The following is an 18,490-nucleotide window of genomic DNA, read 5'->3' as shown; positions in this document are numbered from 1 at the left end:
CCCAAATCCCCAGGGACCCGCGGCGAGGCGTCTCCTGGCAGGACGAGGTGGGACACGCGTGGGTGCGACACCCGGGAGGGGACACCGGGGAGGGGACACCGGCACGGCCGAGGGATGGCTCCGGCAGAGGGAGCTGGGAGCCGCGCAGCTGGAGGAGGAGGAGGAGGAGGAGGAGGAGGAGGGCGGTGCCCGAGCGGCCGCCCCCGTCCCGCCCCGCCGCAGCTGCCGGGCACCGGGCACCGGGCGGGCGGCGGCGGCGCGCATGGAGGCGGCGGCGGCCCCGGCCCCGGGCGGCGGCCCCGGTACCCTGCTGCTCTGCCTGGCCCTCGCCTCTGGTAAGCACCGGCGTCCCCCTGCCCCGCCACCTGCCCGCCCCGGGATACCCAGCGGCTGGCAGGCTGCTCCTGCCCGTCCCGGCCCCGTGCTTCCCGCCCCTGCACGGCGCTCCGCGTCCCTGCCCGGTGTCACCTCCGCTGTCCCAGCCCGGTGTCACCCCCTGTCCCGGCACTGTCCCTCTCTGTGGTGCCGCCGCTTCCCGCTCCCGCACTGACGATCCTGCACCTGCCTCCCGGTGCCATCCCGGTGCTCCCCCGCCTGTCCCGGTGCTCCCCTATCCCATCCCATCCCATCCCATCCTGCTGCTCCCCGGGTTCCTTGCTGCTGCACCCTTGTGTTCCCGCCTCTCACACCCCATCCTGGCGCTGGCCCCGTCCCATTCCAGTGGCTCCCTGTGCCCCCCTGGACAATCCCATCCATGCCAGCCATTCCTCTATGCCCAGTCCTGTCCCTGGCCTACCCCTGTGCCCCCAGGTCCCATCCTGGATCTCCCCACCGTTCCAATCCAGTGCTCCCTTAATGCCTCTGAATCCCTGAATCCCTCGGGGCCAGCGTGGGGGCCAGGATGTCCTGGCTGGATCCTGGAGCAGGAGCGGGATGCTTTTGCTACCTGTTGTTGAAGGGACGCTGCTGACGGGTGCCCGAGTGCCCTCGGCCGTCCTTGGCAGCGCTGGGAATGTGGGATGCGGGGCAGGGGGGCAGTACCTCTTCCACAAGTGTGTGAGCATTAATTCCCGGGTTAGTTCCTAAGTTTTGGGGAAGCAGGCAGCTGCAGACAGGTGTATGCTGATGGCTGCCAGGAAATAACCACAGCCAGGCTGGGGAGCTGAGACCCTCCCTGGCAGGGAATCCTGCCTGGCACTGGGATTTCGGGGAGCCTTTCTCTCTGCAGGGAGCAGCTTGGGTTTGGCCCTTTGGCAAGGCTGGTGACAGCGCTTGGCCAAACCTGCCGAACCTGTGCTGGCAGGAGGAAGCCGAGGGTGGCCGACCTGGTTTGGGGCCGCTGTGTCCCCTCGGAGCACGGCCCGTCCTGGCTGGCTTCTCCCCTGCGCTCTGGGCTTTCCCGGGAGAGCGTAGGGGTGGTAACAGCAAAACAATCCAGCGCTTGGGATGCTTCCCTGGGTTATCTCTGCCTGCTCGGGAGAGGCTGCAGCCCGAGATAGCGCAGCCGGAGCATCGGGGAGCTGAGGGTGCCGTGTGCGGCCGTGGGTGGGCACAGCCCCTCCCCGGGGCTGGCACTGCCGAGGGGCTGCCAGCCAGTTCTGGCACTCCGCATCTGGATGCAATAAGGGTGGGGAGCTCGGCTTGGTGGGGATCTTTCCATGCCGAGCTGTGAACTCGGTCACCGCGAGTGAAGTCAGCCTCCCTCCCTGCCTGTCCCGGCTGTGCCCACGCCGCCCACAGCTGCATCCCGGGCTGCAGCCGCCCCATGGCTCATCCCTGGCTCTGGGCAGGCAGCTCCCACCCTCTGGGTGGGGCGGTGGGCTCCCTTTCCCCGCCGGGCTCTCTCGGGGCAGGCGGTGCTGGCTATATATAGCCGGGAGGGACGTGTGCGCCGGGAATGTCCCCGCTGCGGGACGGGGGGGACCTGGAGCCTCGGGGCAGCTCCCGCCGCTGTTGCCAAGGTGCCGGATGAGGACACAGGGAGCGGGACACCAGGCTGCCAGGATCGGGCTGCGCGAACTCTCCGCTCCCTGGGAAGCCTCCAAGTGCCCCCACGCGGGATGGCGCAGCCCCGCCTCGGAGCCACCTCCGCGGGAGCCACCCGGGCCCTGCCCGTCAGGCAGGACCTGTCCCCGCTCCCTGGGCGCCGCCTCGGCCGGTGAATCCCCGGGGAGGGCCGGGCGGGAGCGGGGCCGTGCTGAGTCAGGCTGGTATGCCAGCGATCCGGTTACCGCCGCTCCGACGCGCCCGGCTCGGTTTCACCCGCGGGGCCACGGAGAGAGCGCGGTGCCCCCGTTCCCCCCCGTTCCCCCCCGTTCCGCTTTCCCAGGCTGTGCGGGGCTCCGGGCAGACCTCGGGGCACCTCGCGGCGCCTAAAGGGGAGCCAAGGGAGCTGCAGAGGGACTCGTGACAAGGGCACGGAGCGACAGGACAAAGGGGAAGGGCTCCACACTGACAAAGGGCAGGGTTAGATTAGATACTGGGAAGGAATTCTTCCCTGGGAGGGTGCGGAGCCCTGGCACAGGTTGCCCAGGGAAGCTGTGGCTGCTCCATCCCTGGAAGTGTCCAAGGGCAGGTTGGACAGGGCTTGGAGCAGCCTGGGCTAGTGGAAGGTGTCTCTGCCCGTGGCAGCAGGGTTGGATGAACTTTACAGCCCCTTCCGGCCCAAATCCATCAGTGATTCCATGAGCCCTGATCTCCCTGGGGATCCCTCCCTGCATCCTCCCCGGGCAGAGCAGCAGCTGGCCGGGCTGTGTGGTCCAGGACCCACCGGGCTGGCTCGCAGAGCTCCGTGCCGGGCGTTGCTGGGTGGAGGCAGCGGGCGGGAGCGGCCCTCCCTTCTCCCGGCCCTGGGGAAAAGCTGATGCCGCCAGCGCAGGGGGGCCGCGGGCCCAGCTGCAGAGCCCGCTGCCAGCGCCCCCCCTGTGCCTCTGGGGGTGCTGCGGGTCCCCCTCTGAGCTGCCTCCGCTGCCCTCCAGGCTTGGCGCTCTTCAGCTGCGTGGGGGCCGATACCAACGTCACGGCCGGTCACGGCACGGAGGGGCTCAGCTGCGGCACAGCCAAGGCATGCACAGGTAAGGGCGTGCCGGGGGCAGCCCGAGGCCGTGGAAGGGAGCGGGAGGGAGGACCAGGATGGCGGATGAGCAGATGTTGTGTCTAGCGTGGCCGTGTGGCATCGCCGTGCCAAGGACACCCGTGCCACCCCCGCTGGCTGCGGCCGGGCGGGCTCGGAGCTGCTGCGGGGATGCGGCGGCTCAGGGGCGCTGCTGCCTCTGGGCAGAGCTGTCACCCCTCTGGGGCCGCTCTCCGTCCTTGTCACCGCAGGGAACGGCACGCAGCCGCGGCGGCAGGGCCACTTCTCGCGGTGCCCGGAGGAGTACCAGCACTACTGTGTCAAGGGCAGGTGCCGCTTCCTCGTGGCCGAGCAGGCCCCCGCTTGTGTGTAAGTCACCCGCGGTGGGGACACGGCGACACGGAGCGGGATGATGCGCCCGTTCCCCCGGGAAAGCGGCGTGAGGGGGGCATGGGCAGCGCGGCAGCTCTTGGGACCGCCCTGTGCCTCCCCTGTGCACGGGCAGGTGCGAACGAGGCTACACCGGGGCTCGTTGCGAGAGGGTGGATCTGTTCTACCTGCGAGGGGACCAGGGCCAGATCGTCATCATCTCCCTGATCGTCGCCATCGCCGCCCTCATCATCCTCGTTGTTGGCATCTGCCTCTGCAGCCAGTATGTGGGGGAACGGGGCGGGAAGGGAAAGGGAAAGGGAAGGAGGAGTAAATCCTGCCCGGCTCGCCTGGCTTCGGGCAGGCTGAACTGGAGCTGTCCCAGCCTGGTGGGACATGGTCCTGCAGGTGCTGGGAGGTGCCTGAGACATTCCTTTGGGGCTGGAAAGCAGGTGTGATGCCCTGGGGATCTTCTGCAGGGTAAAAGCCGAGGGAGAGGGAGGAGCATCACTGCCATGTCCCCTTCTGCCTCTTTTTTGTTTGTTTGGTTGGTTTTTATGATTTTCCTCCTCCTGTCAAGCCACTGTCGGAGGCAGCGTAGGAAGAGGAAGGCAGAAGAGATGGAAACGCTAAACAAGGATGGACCTTCCAGAAGTGAAGATGTGCGGGAAACGGGCATAGCGTGAAGGTGCAGGGGAGCGGGGGGGGCGACCGAGCCGGTGCGACCGGAGCCGCTCATTGGGGTGGATGCCGAGACCGACGGGCTCCGCTCTCTCCGCAGGAGCTCCCGGTACCTGCGGGCGGGTCCCGGACGGCAGCAGCGGCTGGCTGCATGGGCGAGGGCTAAAGCGTGCGGCGGCTTGAATAAAGGGGTGACGGAAAGTTGTCCCCAGTGGTGTCGCCGAAGTCCTTGGGGCGCGGGGGCTGCGCTGCCGCACCGCGGCCTCCAGACGGCGACACTGAGCTGAGGCGGGGGCGGCCCGCCTGCAGTGCCCACAGTGGCCACGCGAGGGCGACACAACCGCGGCGCCTCCGCCCCGATCCCGGTCCCGGTCCTGCTCCCGGTCCAAGGGGCTCTGCCGGGTTCGGGTCCCGTTCTGGGCGGCCTGGAGGCTGTGCTGGAGCTGCTCCCATTGCTCAGCGTCCCCGGGCGCCCTCCCGGTTCCCGACAGCCGGCGGGAGAGGGGAAGGAGCGGGTGAGGGAAACCGGGCAAAACCGGTGGAAAACAGGTGAGAACCGGGGCAGAACTGGGTGAGTCGGGGCCGTTGGCTCCCGTAGCCCCGCGCTGCGGGCTGCGGGGCCCGGAGCCGCGGTCCGGACCCCGCCCGAGCAGGCACCGGGGACTGCGCTGCCGCACCGCGGCCGCCAGACGGCGACACTGAGCTGGGGCGGGGGTGGCCCGCCTGCAGTGCCCGCAATGGCCACGCGAGGGCGCCACAACCGCGGCGTGCCCGCTGGGGTGCCCGTGTCCCCGGCTGTGGGTTTGGGCACCGACCCTCTGCGGGGGGACCCCATCGGCATCCCGGGATGGGGCCGGGTGTCCCTGGCGCCACCCAGGCGGTACCGCCGGAGGTGGGGACGCAGTGGAGCAGCGGGGCCCCGGCAGCTCCCAATTCCCGGCACGGGAGCGGCTCCCGCTCCAAGCGGGGCCCGGTGACCACCCCGGCGGCGCCAGTCCCTGGGAGGTGTTGGTGCCCAGGCGATGCCACGGGGCTGTGGAGGGCTCATCCCCGTGCCCAGGCAAGGAGCACGGCCCTGAGGCGCCAGGGGACATCGTTTTGGGCACCTGCTTCAGCAGGGTCCAGGGTGGGGAGGTGGATCCTCAATTCCCCGCAGCTGCCGGAGGCGCTGGTGTGAGCTCATCTCTCCCCCTCCTGTAAAAGGCTCTTTATCCCCGGGCTTTGCTGGGCCTGCCTGGGGGGAGCCAAGCCAAGAGGAAAACTGCTTGCTTCTGCTTTGGGAATGTGCTGTACAGTCTGAGAGACCAATAAAATGAAAAGGAGGTATGAGACTTTTTCCTGTCTGTTTTTTGGGGGGTTGGAGCTGATGGCTGGGCTGCTGCAGGCCCAAAAGGGCTGGGAAAAGCAGGCTCTGGGAAGTCAGCAGCCCTGCAGGTCTCAGAGGTGGATAAAACACTTTCAGGTTTGTTTATAAGGCTTCATGGAGCACTGGTCAGGTGAATGTTGGAGCTGTTTTATTCAGTGCTTTAGGTAATCCTCACTGGGCTTTTCCCATGGCAGCCCCACATTCCCTGGTTGTAGTGAAGTGATGCTTCCCTGGATGCCACCCTGGAATTCCTGCATTGCCACCGAATTCCTGCCTTAACCTGATGAGTTCCTGGAGAACAGACAGACTGGACAGGAAGTGTTGTGCTGAGCACTAAGAAGTCAGGAACTTTGCTACTTCCTTTACATTTTTGGGAATGGGTTAGGGAGGTGGTGGGATGAAAAGGCAGGAGGTGAATCCACCTTGTGTCACCGGGCTAAGGGCAGGAGGAATGAGAGCTGGGAAAGAAAATTGCTATAAAAACCCCAAATATAAATCCCAGCTAGAACACAGAGTGGGAAAGCCAACTGGTTTATGCCCAGGCTGGCAAGGACTGGATGGAATCCCTGGGGATTCCAGGGATTGCTGGCTGGCATCAGGCAGGAGCAGCCTGAACTTTCCAAGGAATCTGGTGGTTTTGGTAGGAGGATTATTATTTGTGTTGTTTTGAACAGCAGCTGAGTATTTTTGGGTGGCTTTTCCCCCCATAAGCAGTGATGGTGTCACCTGGCAGAGATATCCTTGGCTGGCTTCATGGCATTCCCCCAGTTTTCCTTGGAATCCCACAGGGTCACTGGAATTGCCAGCCCTTACCCTGCACATCTGGAATGTGAAGGATGCAAACCTGAGCACAGGAGTGAGGTCTGGGTCACCCACTTTCAGAACAAGGTGAAACCCAACTTATTAATTGGAAAGAATTAGAAATAATTAGCAATTAATATTTTGGAAAACAGATGCCAAGGGCTGTGACATGAGGGTGGTGGGTGGATCCAGTGCCTTGGCATCAGCAGGCACTGTCCCAGGCCAGAGGGATCCTTGGGGAAAAAAGTAAAAGCCAAAACCAAACTAAAACCAGTTTCTCCTTTCTGCCCAGGTCTGTATCCCACGATAAGAGGGGCCCTGGCAGGAGATGGACAGGGATGGTGCCTGCCAAATCCATCTTGTTTCTCACATTCCAGGGCAACCGAGCAGTGATCCAGGGACTGCCAGTGCTCCCCAGAAAAGGGACAAGCTGCCTTGAACAGGGAGTTCTTCCTGGGTTTGGCTCTGGTTTATCGCTCTGGCTCATCTCTGCACACCAGGTGTCCCCTTGTCCTTCCCTTTGCTGCACACAAACCTGCCACATCTGCCCTCGGGGGATTTTCCTGCTTTCCTGGGCTGGCTTTGCCATCCTCCTGCATCCCAACCCGGGGCTTCTTTGCCTGCAGCACCCCCAAAATCCGCCCCCCTGTGCTGGGGAGGGCTCAGCTGGGCAGGTGGGGGTGGGGGTGCCCAGGGTGCCCCTCTCTGGGTGCCGATGCTTCCACGTAGCTGGATACTCCAATACCCAGAGATTGCTGTCTTTAGGGGCATTTGATGAGACTTTTCCCGGGTTTTCCTTAGTGTTTTAGAGCTTTACTGCCCAGGATCAGGGCTGGGACCTGTTCCTGCCTGCGGAGGCGAATCTGGACCCCTCTCCCACCCTCTCCACGGCCCCGAGGGTGCACAAAGCCTTTCCAGCCGCACTGCAGGGCACTTTTGATTTTATTTTGGCTGCAGGAGCACAAGCTGTGGGCTCGGTGACACCTCCCATCTGCTGGACGTCCTCCAGCCCAGCACCCCGATGCTCCCTTTGGTGTTCCCGGTGTTCCCGAGCTCCGCCTCGCGTCGCCGCTCCATCGGTGCACGATCCCTGGAGAAGCGATCCCTGCGGCCGGCAGCCTATCCCAGCAGGCAGGAATCCCCCTGGCACAGCTCCCCCAGCTCCGAGGTGACCTGGGGAGGGAGGGAAGAGCCGAGGGGCAGCCCCGGAGCGGCTGCGGCCCCGCGGGGGCAGGAGGGGCCCGGGCCTACCTTGGAAGCGCAGAGGAGCAGCGGAGCGTCCGGCAGGCAGCAGGAGGAGGCGAAGGATGCTCGCTGCTCCAGGAGCTGCTCCAGCGGCGCCGAGCTGGGCTCGGACTGGGCCAGGCTGTCCCTCAGCCTGCGATGGGGAGCGCGGTTACAGCGGGAAGCGGAGCCACGCGGCTCCTGCTGCATCCCGGTTTGGCATCCTCAGCATTATGGATGGATTCTGATTGCATCCAGCTACCCAGGCGGGTTTTTTGTGGAGGGAAGGGAAAGGCTCACCTCTTCTTGAACTCAAGGAAAGGCAGCTTGTGGAACTGCCCGCAGAGCTGGTCGGCCTTTGTCAGGAAAGGGAACAGCTCCGCTGCAATCCGCTGGCGCTGGGGGCAGAGGTGGGGAGTTACCAGGATGGGATTTGGGGGCACTGGGATGAGGGGGAACAGGATGAGCCCCCACAGCCCTCACCTTGCTGTCCCAGCAGGCAGAGGGGTCCTTGGAGGAGCAGCATTCCCCGCGGAGTTTCCCGGAGGTGTCGTAGAGCTTGGCGAGGACGGCCTCGGGGAGGCTGGGATGCCTCCGGGCCACCTCGAACAGGAACCTGGAGCGGGAAACGGGAGAGCTCAGGTGAGTTCTCATTGTGGCTGCTGCTCGGACTGGGATGGGGCTCGCTTTTGGCATCTCTGTGCTGCCTCTGGTGGCACTCAATTCCCCTGAGGGAATTGAGGATGTTCCCCTGGTTATCCCCATAATAACCTAAGCACGGAACAGGGTCAGGAACTGGTGGGACTCGGTGATTTTAGGGATCTTTTCCAGCATAAATGGTTTTATTCCGTGACTGCCCCCTGTCTGCCGTGGGTCCCGCTCACCTGGTGGCGTGGAGAGCCCCTTCCTTGGCACACAGCTCCTTGTTGGTGGGCTCTGGTAGCTCTGGCAGCCTTGTAGCTGGGGCTGGGGGCATGGCCAGGATGCAGAAGTGGTTTTCCATCAGGTTTTTCCCCTGGCAGCAGGCGGCGAAGCGCTCGTCCCGCACCGACAGCGCCGAGCAGACTCTGGCCGTGTGCTCCAAGAGCTGCAGAGAGGGAGCAGGGCCTGTGCAGGAGCCCTCAGCCCCCTGAGCTCCTGCTGGAGCTGCTTCGGGCTGGGCTCCAGCCCCCCCTACCTTCTTCTGCATGCAGTCCTCGGCCATGGAGTCACAGCACTGGCAAGCCACCTCGGCAGCGTCCTCAGCCAGGGGCAGCAGCTCCTCGAAGGAGGCAGTGGGAATCTTCTGGGCCAGAGAGGTCAGGGAGCTGGGGAGCACAGGGTGAGTGGGGCTGGGGGCTTGGATCCCCCTCCCAGGAATCAGCTCGGAGCAGGGTAAGGGAGGGAGGGGATGGGGAGCGCAGGGATTGCTCTGTGCCTGTGCTGTGCAGGGATCCACAGCAGAATTCAAGCTTGTTTTCCTAAATGCTGCCTGCCAACAGGATCTGCAGCAGGAGAGAGGAACCCTGTCCCAGGATAGAGAGCCCATTTCCCCCCGTACCTGAGGGTGGCTTTGTCCTTGCCATAGGCCGAGAAGCGGGAACAGATCCGGTTTGACGTCAGGGTGAGTAGGGAGAGGGTTTTCCTCTCCCGTTTCTGCCACAAATAGAGGATGGGAGTGGGAATTGGCACAGTGCTTGCCTGGCTCCCTGGGCAGTGAGGATGGGGGTCTCACCTCCTTCAGGAAGCAGGCAGTGGGTGTGGGGGAGATGCAGCAGGTGGAGACCATGGAGAGGAAGGTGGTGGTGGAGGCCAGGAGCACAGGCAGGGGAGCCTGGCTGTAGCTGCTGGCATACTCATAGAGAAACCTGCGGCAGAGACGGGGTAAGGAGATCCAGCACCTCCGGATCAGGGAATCGGGAGTGTAAGAGGGGTTTGGGGGCGTTGAGATGCTCCAGGGATGGGAACCCCCTCCAGGCACCCCCTCAGGCTGTCAGCCCATGCCACAGGCCGGTGCCAGCACCCGGCCGGGCGCAGCCTGGCTCACCTGTCGGCGAATTCCCGGGGCTCCAGGCGGAAGGCGTGGCAGAGCTCGCTGTCGGAGGGCTGCAGGAAGCGGGGCAGGGGCTGGGGCGGGTGGCGCAGCGCCGCCAGGCACAGCTTGCGCTCCAGCCCCTGCTGGCCGCAGCAGCGCGCCGCGCCGGGGTGCGCCGGGAAGGGCGAGTCGGCCGCGCAGGACTTCTCCGACAGCGCCGTGGACTGCGGGAGGGGGACAGCAGGTTATGGCCACGCCATCGCCCACCGCCCATTTTTGGGGTCTGTTGGATGGTTTGGGTCAGGCTCACCCCGGCGTCGTAGCAGGAGGGGTCGGCCCCGTCGGCGCAGCAGGTCTCGGCCAGGGAGACGATTTCCCGCACGAGGTGGCCGATCTCCTGGAAGGTGCCGTTGGAATATTTCCGGCTGGTGTCAATGATGGTTCTGGCAGCAAGGACAGGGAGAGCCAGGTGAGCCTTTATCTTCAATCAGAAATCACCTCCCAGGACTGTTCTGCCCAAATGGGTTTAACAGTGCTGGCCGTGGTGCAGAGAGAAATCACAGCATATTCCTTGGAAAACAGCCAGGAAAGAACTGGAACAGCTTCCAGGCTGGGGGCTGCCACTTACAGGGGACTGTGTGTCAGCTCTGTGAGAATTCTTAATCACTTAGGTGCATAATTGATTTTTGTGAGGAATTCAACAAGGAATCAAATTTTCTCCTGCTAAAAGCAATCAGAGCCCAGGGGTTGAATTGCATCTCCCCTTTTTGATGGATTGAATCCATCTGTCCATTTCCATGATTTTTATTTACTGTTTTCTGTTCCTGGCTCAGGTGTCAGGGCTCCTTGGAGGGCACCAGCAGCAGGAGGTACCTACAGGGTTCTGAAGTTCTCCTTGCCCAGGATCTTGTACTCCTGGCAGACCTTCTCCCGGACATAAGCTTTCCCTGAAAGTGCAGGAGAAGGAGGAATTGTGAGTAAGGAGCAAGGAATGCTCTGTCACCACGGAACACGCTGCTTTATTCACTTGGGGTTTGTTCATTTTTTTCACTCCATTACTTCTTTTTCCAATTTTTCCACCACTTTTTCCAGGTGGTCCCTGGGGAGATGTTGTCACAGCCAGGCTGGGAGAAGCACCCCTGGTGTCCAGGCTGCTGCTCCAGCTCTGCAGCCAGGGAAAGGGGCAGGGAGAAAACCCTCTCTGGAGCTGGGAGAGCTGCAGGTAAATTATATGGCAGGTTTGGAGTATGGAATACGTGGGGTTGGATTTTCTGGCAGGGCCTGGAAACCATAAGGGCTGGGAAACCATCTGGGGCCAGGTCCACGGGGCAGCCAGGAGTGAAAACATTCCCAGCAGTGCTGCCCTCCCTGGAAAAACAGGATCGATTCCCTCCAGACTCTGTGGGGCCAGACCTTGGCAGCAGCAGGGTAAACACTGATCCCAGTGTTCCCTGGGATTGCAGCCTGGGGCAGGGTCACCTCCCCAAAACCCGGACTTTGGGCCATCACTCTAAGGGTCACATCCCTCTGGTGGCAAGGGAAGAACAGGGTGAAGGCAGGGGCTTCCAGAATAGGAGAAGCCATGGAAAAGTTGTGTCTCTTTGCCACCAGGAACATCGGCTCCCAGTCCCAGCTTGTGGCATTTGTGTTCGCTTGTACAAAGCCATGTGGGAGAGGTAAAGTCTAGGTGGGTTTTGGCAGCTGGGGGATTCCCTGTGGAGCTGAGAAGGCAGCAAAGGATGGCAGAACATCAATCCTACCAAGAGGTGAATTTTGCACAGGAATGGTGCTCCCCAAGGGGGGGTCAGGAAATCCTCTTTTCCTTTAGAAAGGAAAACGCCAGTCCCGGTGGCTCTGTCCTCTCCCCATCCCACCTCCTCCAGCACCACCCCACAGTGGCATCCTGGATCCCAACCCATCCTCCCAGCCTTTCACTTCCCTCTCTGCTCCTGCCCAGTGCTTTGGCTGCAGGCTGGGAGAGGGGAGGCCACTGCAAACCTCTGGAATTGAGGCCCCATCCCCGTGCCCCTCATCCCAGGGCCAGCAGAGCCCCGGGATCACCTCCCTTACCTCGGTGTAAGGCCTGTGCAGCAGCCAAGAGTGGCAGTAGGGCCAGGGCTGCCCTCATGCTGGAGCTGGCTCTCCTCCTCCTGCCGGGAAGCGGCACCGGGAGTCCCATGCCAGGGTTTTTATGGACACAGGGTCAGCAGCTGGGAGAATGATTAACCCCAGAGGGCAAGCAGCATCCTTGGCCTGCCCCCTGGGGCCTGGCTGCCCGGGCCTCAGAGATCCAGACAGTTTGAATCATTAACTTGGACAAAGAGGGATGGGTGGCCCTGAAACCTCGGGATCTGTGAGGGATTCTGGGATGAACACGGGCGACAAGAGGAGGAAAAGCACTCCGTGCACCCCGTGAGTGGAAAGCCCTGTGTGCTTAGGATACTATCTGATCCTCAGGAAGGAGATACACTTTTTTTGGGATGTCAGCACCCCAAACCTGCTGGTGCTGCTGGGCAATGCCAAGGTTGTTATCCTTGGAAGCTCAGCTCCAGGGTGCACCTCAGTTTTCATTCCTGCCACTGCTGTGTTGGGGTCTCTGCTTTGCAGCCCCATCCCACACTTTTGCTGGGAGTGTTGTAGAGCTCTGTGGGGGCTCCCAACAGTGCAGCTTTCCCTTTGTCCCTAGAAAAATGACAATTCAGCATCTTATCATCCTCTAGGGTCCTAAGAGAAGCCGAGGAAGAGGAGAAGATCCAGCTGAAGTGATCCTCACTAGTCCTGCCTGGGCAATTGATGAGAGGGAAGCAAAGAGGGAAGGATGGAGATCCAACTGCTGCAGTGAGACCCTGTCCTAGGGTGACGCTATGATGCTCATATCCCCGTCCCTGTGTTCTGTTTATGCTGGATATCATGTTCTGTGCCTTCAAGAATGGCTCTGAAAGGTGCAAGTTTTGTTTGGGTTTCTTATCAGCTGCTCCCCCACGGCTGGCGAGACACCACGATGGGGCAGTACATGGTGCTGCTTTTGCCTTTTGCTTTGCTCTCGCTCTTGCTTCTGCTTGCTCTTGCTTCTGCTCATTAGCTAGTTTAGCTAAACAGTCCAGATTTTCCCTTCTTTGGAACCACTCGAACCTGCTCTGGACTGGGACCTGGGAACACCGAGAGTTTGCACCCTGTGGCTGCAGCAGCTGCCCCAGTGCCGGAGGGACTGAGAACAGAGCGACCATCCAGAGAGAGACTTTCTGAATTTGTCATCTCTGTCAGAGCGGTGAAAGAGTGGTGTCACCCAGTATTGTTCATTTTGTGTGCTGGGGGGTGCTGTGCCAGTTAAATAAACAGGTTCTTTCCACTTCTCTCCAAGGAATTCTTCCCAAACCAGCCGGGGGGAGGGGCAGTGTGGGTTTGCTTTCTGGAGAGGCCCCCTTTTGGAGATTCCCTCCCAGATTTGCCCTAAACCAGGACAGACCCCTGACCCCCAAATCCACCCAGCCTCCACACATACTCTGCACTCCCCCTGAGGTAGGATGTTCCCTCTCAGACCGCATCCCTTGGGATGAAGACATAGCTGGTTTTTACGGAGATCCCGGGTTTTTCTCCCAGGGATCTGCACTGACAGTGAGCTGCAGCTCGGGACCAAATCGTGCCGATGCAGGAGATAACCACGTCCTGTTCTTGATGGTTTATGTGTGAAAGCTGAAAATAAATGATTAGCGACTCATGGAATGGCCTCCTCTCCTGGATTAACTCTTCCTTATCAAACTTTCATGTCACGGCCGGGGCAGCTGGGGGGCGGCGCCCACGGGCCGGGCGGACCCCCGAGCACACGGTGCTGGTCGGAGCCCCCGCCCCGGGCCCGATCCTGGCCGCGGTTCCTCGTCTGTACCGGGGAACGGCTGCCGCTGTCCGCCCCGGTTCCCCGCCGCTCCTCCGGGGCGGGAGCGGCGGTGTCAGATTCGGTCCCAACGCCCGGCCCGGAGCGGCTCCTCCCGCCCCATACCGATCCTGGTCCGATGCCGACGGGGGAGAGGCGGCACCGCCCGGGACCCCCGGCAGACCCAGGCAGCGCTCGGCCCCCGCACTCCGGGCCACGGTCACGGCCCCGTCTCAGCGCCCCGGGCTCCGAGCGGTCCCCGGGGGGAGCAGCCGTCGGGCGGGGCTCGCACGGCGCCGAGCAACGGCCCCGGGACCGGGGAGGACAGGGGGGCGGGGCCGACACGGGTGCGAGGGGCGGGGCCACGGGGCGCTGCCACCGCGTTAGTGGTGGAGAGCAGAGCGCCGCTGGGGTGTGCCGGGCGATGCCGCCTCTCCCCCGTCGCCGGATCCAAGCGGCACCGGGCCAGGGATCGGTTTCGGGCCCGGGATGGCCGCGGGCACGGGGCGCTGCCGGGTGCGGGATCGCGGCCGTTCCCCGGTGCGGGCGCGGAGCCGCCGTGTGGTGCCGGGACCCCGCAGGGCGCCCTCTGGCGGACACGGAGCGCGGTGCGAGCGCGGCGCCCCCGCGTGGCCGCGGGACAGCGGTGCGGGGGGCGGGGCCGGACGACGCAGGGGGCGGAGCCTGAGGGCACAGGGGGCGAGACCAGGGGCGGGACCTGACAGAACATGGGGCGGTGCCAGGGGCGGAGCCAGGAGGTGAAGGGGGCGGGGCCGGCCGGTAACAGGGGCGGTACAAGGGGCAGTACCAGCACAGGTGTGCAGGGCGGGGCCCCAGGGCGGCTGCGCGGGGCGGGCCCAGGCGATTTAGACCCGGGAAAGCACCTCAACCGGCATTTGCTCACTCAGAGCACGGTGGGGACGGGAGCTTCCTGTGCGGGCTCCGCAGGTAAGGCGCGGAGGCTTCGGCCTCCCCTTCTGTCCCTCTCTCTACCCCTGCTTCCTTCCCCGCGTATTCCCTTTCTTTCTCCCCCTTCCCTCTCCCCCTGAAACGCTCCTTTCCTCTCCTCCCAAACCCGACCCCCCCCCAGTCCTTGCCGTCCTATCCCTTCCCCGCTACTCCCTTCTATTCCTCCTGTCTCCACCGTCCCTCTTCTGCCCCCTCGGCCTTTCCCCTCCTCACTCCGACCCCTCTCCCTCCCCGTCCTCACTCACCATCCCCATCTCTCCTGTCTCCCCGTCCTCCCCTCTCATTCTTCCCTCGCAGCCGCGGGGCTCGGGGTGCCGGGCAATAATAAAGCCCTGAGGGCCGGAGCCCGGCGCCCCCGCCCTCGCTGGGGTCCCCACACGGGGTCGGAGCCGCTCTGCGGGTCCCCCTATTGCAGTTCAACACAGCGCCCCACAGCGCCGGGGCTCCGGCTGTCCCTACATCACGCTGGGGGGGTCCTGGGGTGGGAGGTCCGAGTAACAGGGGCCCCCTCACTAGGAGGGGATCCCCCTCCGGAGAAGGGGGTCTGGGGAGGGGGCGAGGCCTGGGAGGAGGGAGGGGGGCGGGTGACAAAGCCAAGCCTAAAATTTCCTACCTCGTGGTTGTAGAAGTGGCCATTGATAGAGAACCTGTGAGTTTCTACTTCTGTCCTGGCGATGGTGGGGAGCTTGGTCCTCCTGCGCACGGCCGTGGCATCGCTGTTGGTGCGGGGCAGGGTGGCACAGTCGAGCTCCTGCTCCCTCCTGGACCTGAGAGTGTGACTTTCATAGCATGGATAACCTGGACAGAAGAGAACCACGCGTCCTGTGCAGCTGCCAGCACCCCAGAGGAGGGAGGCTCTCAGTGAAGGGCTTCATTTACTGTTTACTATTTGTTATTTTTGGGGGGCAGGAGCAGGAAAGGAACAAGGCAGAGGCATACGATGAAGAACAGGCTGCTTGCAGGGGTTGCAGTTTGCTGATTTGTTTGTTTCACTGCCCTGACACTGCCCGCGTGGGGCTGGCTCCACTTAAGTGCCAACATCGCGGGACTGGGAACTCCCCCGAAAAACATACAACTTTGTCTCCACTTCTGAGGGGCGAAAAAAAAAAGCCTTATTTATTTATTTATTTATTTATTTCAGTACCCTAAAGAGCCCGGTGCTCTTTTGGGGGACTCGGTGTCTGCTTCTCAAGCATGAACACGCAGGACGCTCTCTGAGCCCCTGAACACGGGACTCGCTCTCTCTGTCCCGGTGCCCGCCTCAGCCGAGCCCCTTTCCGAGCCGCTTTCCTCGCCTGGGGCGGTCCCGGGGTTCCCGGGGGAGCGGCCTGGGCCGGGCCGGCCCGCGCAGCCCCGGGGCCCCGCCCCGCGCAGGCGCCGCTGGCCGCGGCCATGGCGGAGAAGGCGCAGAAGAGGTGAGTGAGTGCCGCTCCCGCCGCGATCCCTCCCGGTCCCTCCCCGATCCCCCTGCCACGGCCACCCCGGCACGCGGCGTCCCCTCCCGGTTCGTGGGCGAATCCCCCGGTGACCGCCCCGTCGCTCCCCGCAGCGTGAAGATCGCGCCAGGCGCCGTGGTGTGCGTGGAGAGCGAGATCCGCGGGGACGTGACCATCGGTAAGGGTCTGTCCCCCGGCCCGGCCCCGGCTCCGGCCCCGGCCCCGTCCGTTCCGCCGGGGCGGGCGCGGGGTGACACCGGGCTGTTCCCGCAGGGCCCCGGACCGTGATCCACCCCAAGGCCCGCATCATCGCCGAGGCGGGGCCTATCGTCATCGGAGAGGGGAACCTGATCGAGGAGCAGGCGCTCATCATCAACGGGTCCGTGCGACGCCCTGGGGGGGCTTAAAAAACCTGGGGAGGTAGAGTTTGTTAAAAAAGAAATCACCAGACGTCGTGCTTTTGTGTACATGTGTGGCACTATGGCATGGGGGGAAGCCACAGAGTCACAAGGCCTGTCCAGCCTGGCCTTGGACACTTCGAGGGTTGGGGCAGCCACTGTTGCCTCGGGGAACCTATTCCAATGTGTTACTCCCATCACAGTAAAGGTTTTCTTTCCTTTATGTAGCCTAATTTATCTCCTCTTTAAGTCCGTGCCCATTACTCCTTGTTCTGTCGCTCCAGTTCCTGACAGAGTCCCTCTCCAGCTTCCTTGAAGGCCCCCTTCAGATACTGGATGGTTTCTACGTCCCTTTCTAAATCCTTCTCAGGCTGACAGAGTAGAAGAATCCTAATCCAAAGCAGTCTCAAAATTCTGACAGTTCAGCTCAGTTGGGTGGGATATCTGTGGCTTCAATCTGTCACAAAGTTGAGCTGCCACACAGAGCACTGTCATTGTTTATCTCAGATGTGGAAATCTGTTCTTCCTTCCCGCAGGTACCCAGAAAATATAACCCCAGAGAGCGAAGATGTGGAGCCCAAGCCCATGGTCATTGGCACCAACAATGTTTTTGAGGTTGGGTGCTGTATCCTGGCTGTGCAGTGACAAGCCATCTGGCACATTGTGCTTCTGGATCTCACCACGGGGGGGAGACATCTCTGGGGCTCTGTCAGGGTTTAGATAGCCCATGGCTGGGTGGTGCTTTGAAAATGGCATCAGGGTTTTTCACCTGTTGAAAAAAAGCAAAGTCTGTTACAATTTTACTTAACACAGACCTGTAGATTCCCAAGCGATGAAGGTGGGAGACAACAACGTCATAGAATCCAAAGGTAACTCTGGGCTCGGTGCCTTTGGCCCTGCTGTAAATGCTGTGGGGACAGCTCTCACAGAGACTCCTCCCTCTGCTCTCCCTGGCAGCGTTTGTAGGCAGGAACGTGATCCTGACGAGCGGCTGCATCATCGGGGCCTGCTGCAACGTGAACACCTACGAGGTGATCCCGGAGAACACCGTCATCTACGGCGCCGACTGCCTGCGCCGTGTGCAGACCGAGCGGCCTCAGGTGTGTGGGTGTGGGGGCCATGGGGACACGCTGGCTGCCACCTCCTGTCCCCCTCGGCTGTGCCCTCACCTCCCCTGCCCTCCCTTTCCAGCCCCAGACGCTGCAGCTGGATTTCCTCATGAAGATCCTGCCCAACTATCACCACCTGAAGAAGACCATGAAGACCGCGTCCACCCCTGTCAAGAGCTGAGCACCCGCCTCACGTTCCAGTGCCTGGGAATCACTACACACTCCGGGAAGTGTATGGTCTCTACATCCCTCATTCCATCAAAACATTTCTTCCTTCTTTGTGTCATTTATTTATCTTCCACCGGCAATCTCCGACCTGCATTGAGTCTGTTGTCTCTCATGCATTAACTCTACTGTTCGTGCTCTGTTTCGGGAATAAAATACCTCCTGTTCCTGTGTCCGAGGGAACCGCAGCCCTTGGACTGTGCGGGGTGCTGTGCCTGGGTCACACAGGCGCTGGCGGGGCGGGGACAGCCCCGGTGCCACCTGTCCCGTCGCGCCGGCAGAGGGCGGTGTGACCCCGCGCTCCACGGGGGTCCCGGCCCCGCATCCCGGATCCACGGGGGCCCTGGGGTGGGAAAGGCTCTACGCACTCGGTGCCACCCTCCGCGCATTTCCCCGGAGGCTGCTCCTGCTCGGGTTCCCTCCCGGAGGACCCAGGGCAGAGCTGAACCTTGTCCACTCGTTCCACTGGAGTCTGGGGACTCACTGTGATTCCCAACTGTCCCACCAGAGTCCCCAACTGTTCACAACTTCCCCTTCTGTCCCTGTGTGACACAGTCCAGCGTTGTGTCCCAGCTCAGATGGACATTGATGCAGCAGAAATTCCTGTAGGAAAGAGAGAAAGAGGGTACAGGATGAGCAACTACCACAGAGGAGCCCCAATTTTGGTGGATATGGGGTTTTGGGATCGGGGGTTTCAAGGCAAGGAAGCAGTGCAATATCTCCTGGAGCAAATTGGATTTTCTCCCCAAGTCTACTTTCATGGGTACAAAAAAATCCAAACCTCCCCTTTTTCTGGTTTGTGATTCCAACCTGGGTTCCAGCGCTGCTGGGGAGCTGCAGCTCTTCCCCAAAGCTGAGTCCAAATAAGGGTTGTGAGGATTGTCCCACCCGCTGTCCAGCCAGAGCTTTTTGTGCAGATGCCTGTGGAGGGGGAAAACAAAGGGAGTTAAACAC

At 62.4% G+C, this 18,490-nt stretch overlaps 3 protein-coding genes and 1 long non-coding RNA gene across 4 annotated transcripts; 3 read left to right on the top strand and 1 right to left on the bottom strand.

The window, feature by feature from the left end:
* Nucleotides 1-234: 234 nt before the first annotated feature.
* BTC (betacellulin) lies at nt 235-5,449 on the top strand. Its single transcript, XM_059471380.1, has 6 exons — nt 235-335; nt 2,979-3,074; nt 3,325-3,442; nt 3,579-3,725; nt 4,023-4,130; nt 4,224-5,449. Exons 1-5 carry the CDS (start codon nt 263-265, stop codon nt 4,126-4,128), a joined length of 540 nt encoding a protein of 179 aa, XP_059327363.1. The 5' UTR covers nt 235-262; the 3' UTR covers nt 4,129-4,130; nt 4,224-5,449.
* Nucleotides 5,450-7,214: 1,765 nt separating this feature from the next.
* GC (GC vitamin D binding protein) lies at nt 7,215-11,707 on the bottom strand. The gene is made up of 12 exons (XM_059471379.1): nt 11,599-11,707; nt 10,406-10,475; nt 9,839-9,971; nt 9,541-9,752; nt 9,229-9,361; nt 9,055-9,149; nt 8,692-8,821; nt 8,399-8,601; nt 7,998-8,130; nt 7,815-7,912; nt 7,542-7,668; nt 7,215-7,463 (listed from the first exon to the last, which is right to left on the bottom strand). The coding sequence occupies exons 1-12, from the start codon at nt 11,705-11,707 to the stop codon at nt 7,410-7,412; spliced, it is 1,497 nt and encodes a 498-aa protein (XP_059327362.1). The 3' UTR covers nt 7,215-7,409.
* LOC132072855 (uncharacterized) lies at nt 9,832-13,083 on the top strand. The gene is made up of 4 exons (XR_009418415.1): nt 9,832-9,997; nt 10,362-10,501; nt 10,621-10,750; nt 12,249-13,083. It is a non-coding gene; the product is annotated as an uncharacterized LOC132072855 (long non-coding RNA).
* A 2,451-nt stretch (nt 13,084-15,534) lies between these two features.
* DCTN6 (dynactin subunit 6) lies at nt 15,535-17,709 on the top strand. The gene is made up of 7 exons (XM_059470406.1): nt 15,535-15,783; nt 15,918-15,982; nt 16,078-16,183; nt 16,739-16,827; nt 17,024-17,071; nt 17,160-17,302; nt 17,394-17,709. Exons 1-7 carry the CDS (start codon nt 15,761-15,763, stop codon nt 17,490-17,492), a joined length of 573 nt encoding a protein of 190 aa, XP_059326389.1. The 5' UTR covers nt 15,535-15,760; the 3' UTR covers nt 17,493-17,709.
* The last annotated feature ends 781 nt before the right edge of the window (nt 17,710-18,490 follow it).

Source organism: Ammospiza nelsoni, chromosome 4, assembly GCF_027579445.1.
Source record: "Ammospiza nelsoni isolate bAmmNel1 chromosome 4, bAmmNel1.pri, whole genome shotgun sequence".
NCBI classification, from domain to species: Eukaryota; Metazoa; Chordata; class Aves; order Passeriformes; family Passerellidae; genus Ammospiza; species Ammospiza nelsoni.
Note: the sequence above shows the minus strand (reverse complement) of the source record. Positions and strands in the feature narration are given on the sequence as shown.

What these genes read in the sequence shown, in the direction of transcription:
- BTC (XM_059471380.1), top strand. Translation starts at nt 263, where the DNA reads ATGGAGGCGGCGGCGGCCCCGGCCCCGGGCGGCGGCCCCGGTACCCTG. An exon ending in GAGCAGGCCCCCGCTTGTGT is followed by an intron (nt 3,443 to 3,578) that starts GTAAGTCACCCG and finishes GTGCACGGGCAG; the next exon opens with GTGCGAACGAGGCTACACCG. An exon ending in GGCATCTGCCTCTGCAGCCA is followed by an intron (nt 3,726 to 4,022) that starts GTATGTGGGGGA and finishes CCTCCTGTCAAG; the next exon opens with CCACTGTCGGAGGCAGCGTA.
- GC (XM_059471379.1), bottom strand. Translation starts at nt 11,707, where the DNA reads ATGGGACTCCCGGTGCCGCTTCCCGGCAGGAGGAGGAGAGCCAGCTCC. An exon ending in CTGCCTGCTTCCTGAAGGAG is followed by an intron (nt 9,150 to 9,228) that starts GTGAGACCCCCA and finishes TATTTGTGGCAG; the next exon opens with AAACGGGAGAGGAAAACCCT. An exon ending in CTGCCTGCTGGGACAGCAAG is followed by an intron (nt 7,913 to 7,997) that starts GTGAGGGCTGTG and finishes CTCTGCCCCCAG; the next exon opens with CGCCAGCGGATTGCAGCGGA.
- DCTN6 (XM_059470406.1), top strand. Translation starts at nt 15,761, where the DNA reads ATGGCGGAGAAGGCGCAGAAGAG. An exon ending in GCGGAGAAGGCGCAGAAGAG is followed by an intron (nt 15,784 to 15,917) that starts GTGAGTGAGTGC and finishes CGCTCCCCGCAG; the next exon opens with CGTGAAGATCGCGCCAGGCG. An exon ending in TGTTTTTGAGGTTGGGTGCT is followed by an intron (nt 16,828 to 17,023) that starts GTATCCTGGCTG and finishes ACAGACCTGTAG; the next exon opens with ATTCCCAAGCGATGAAGGTG.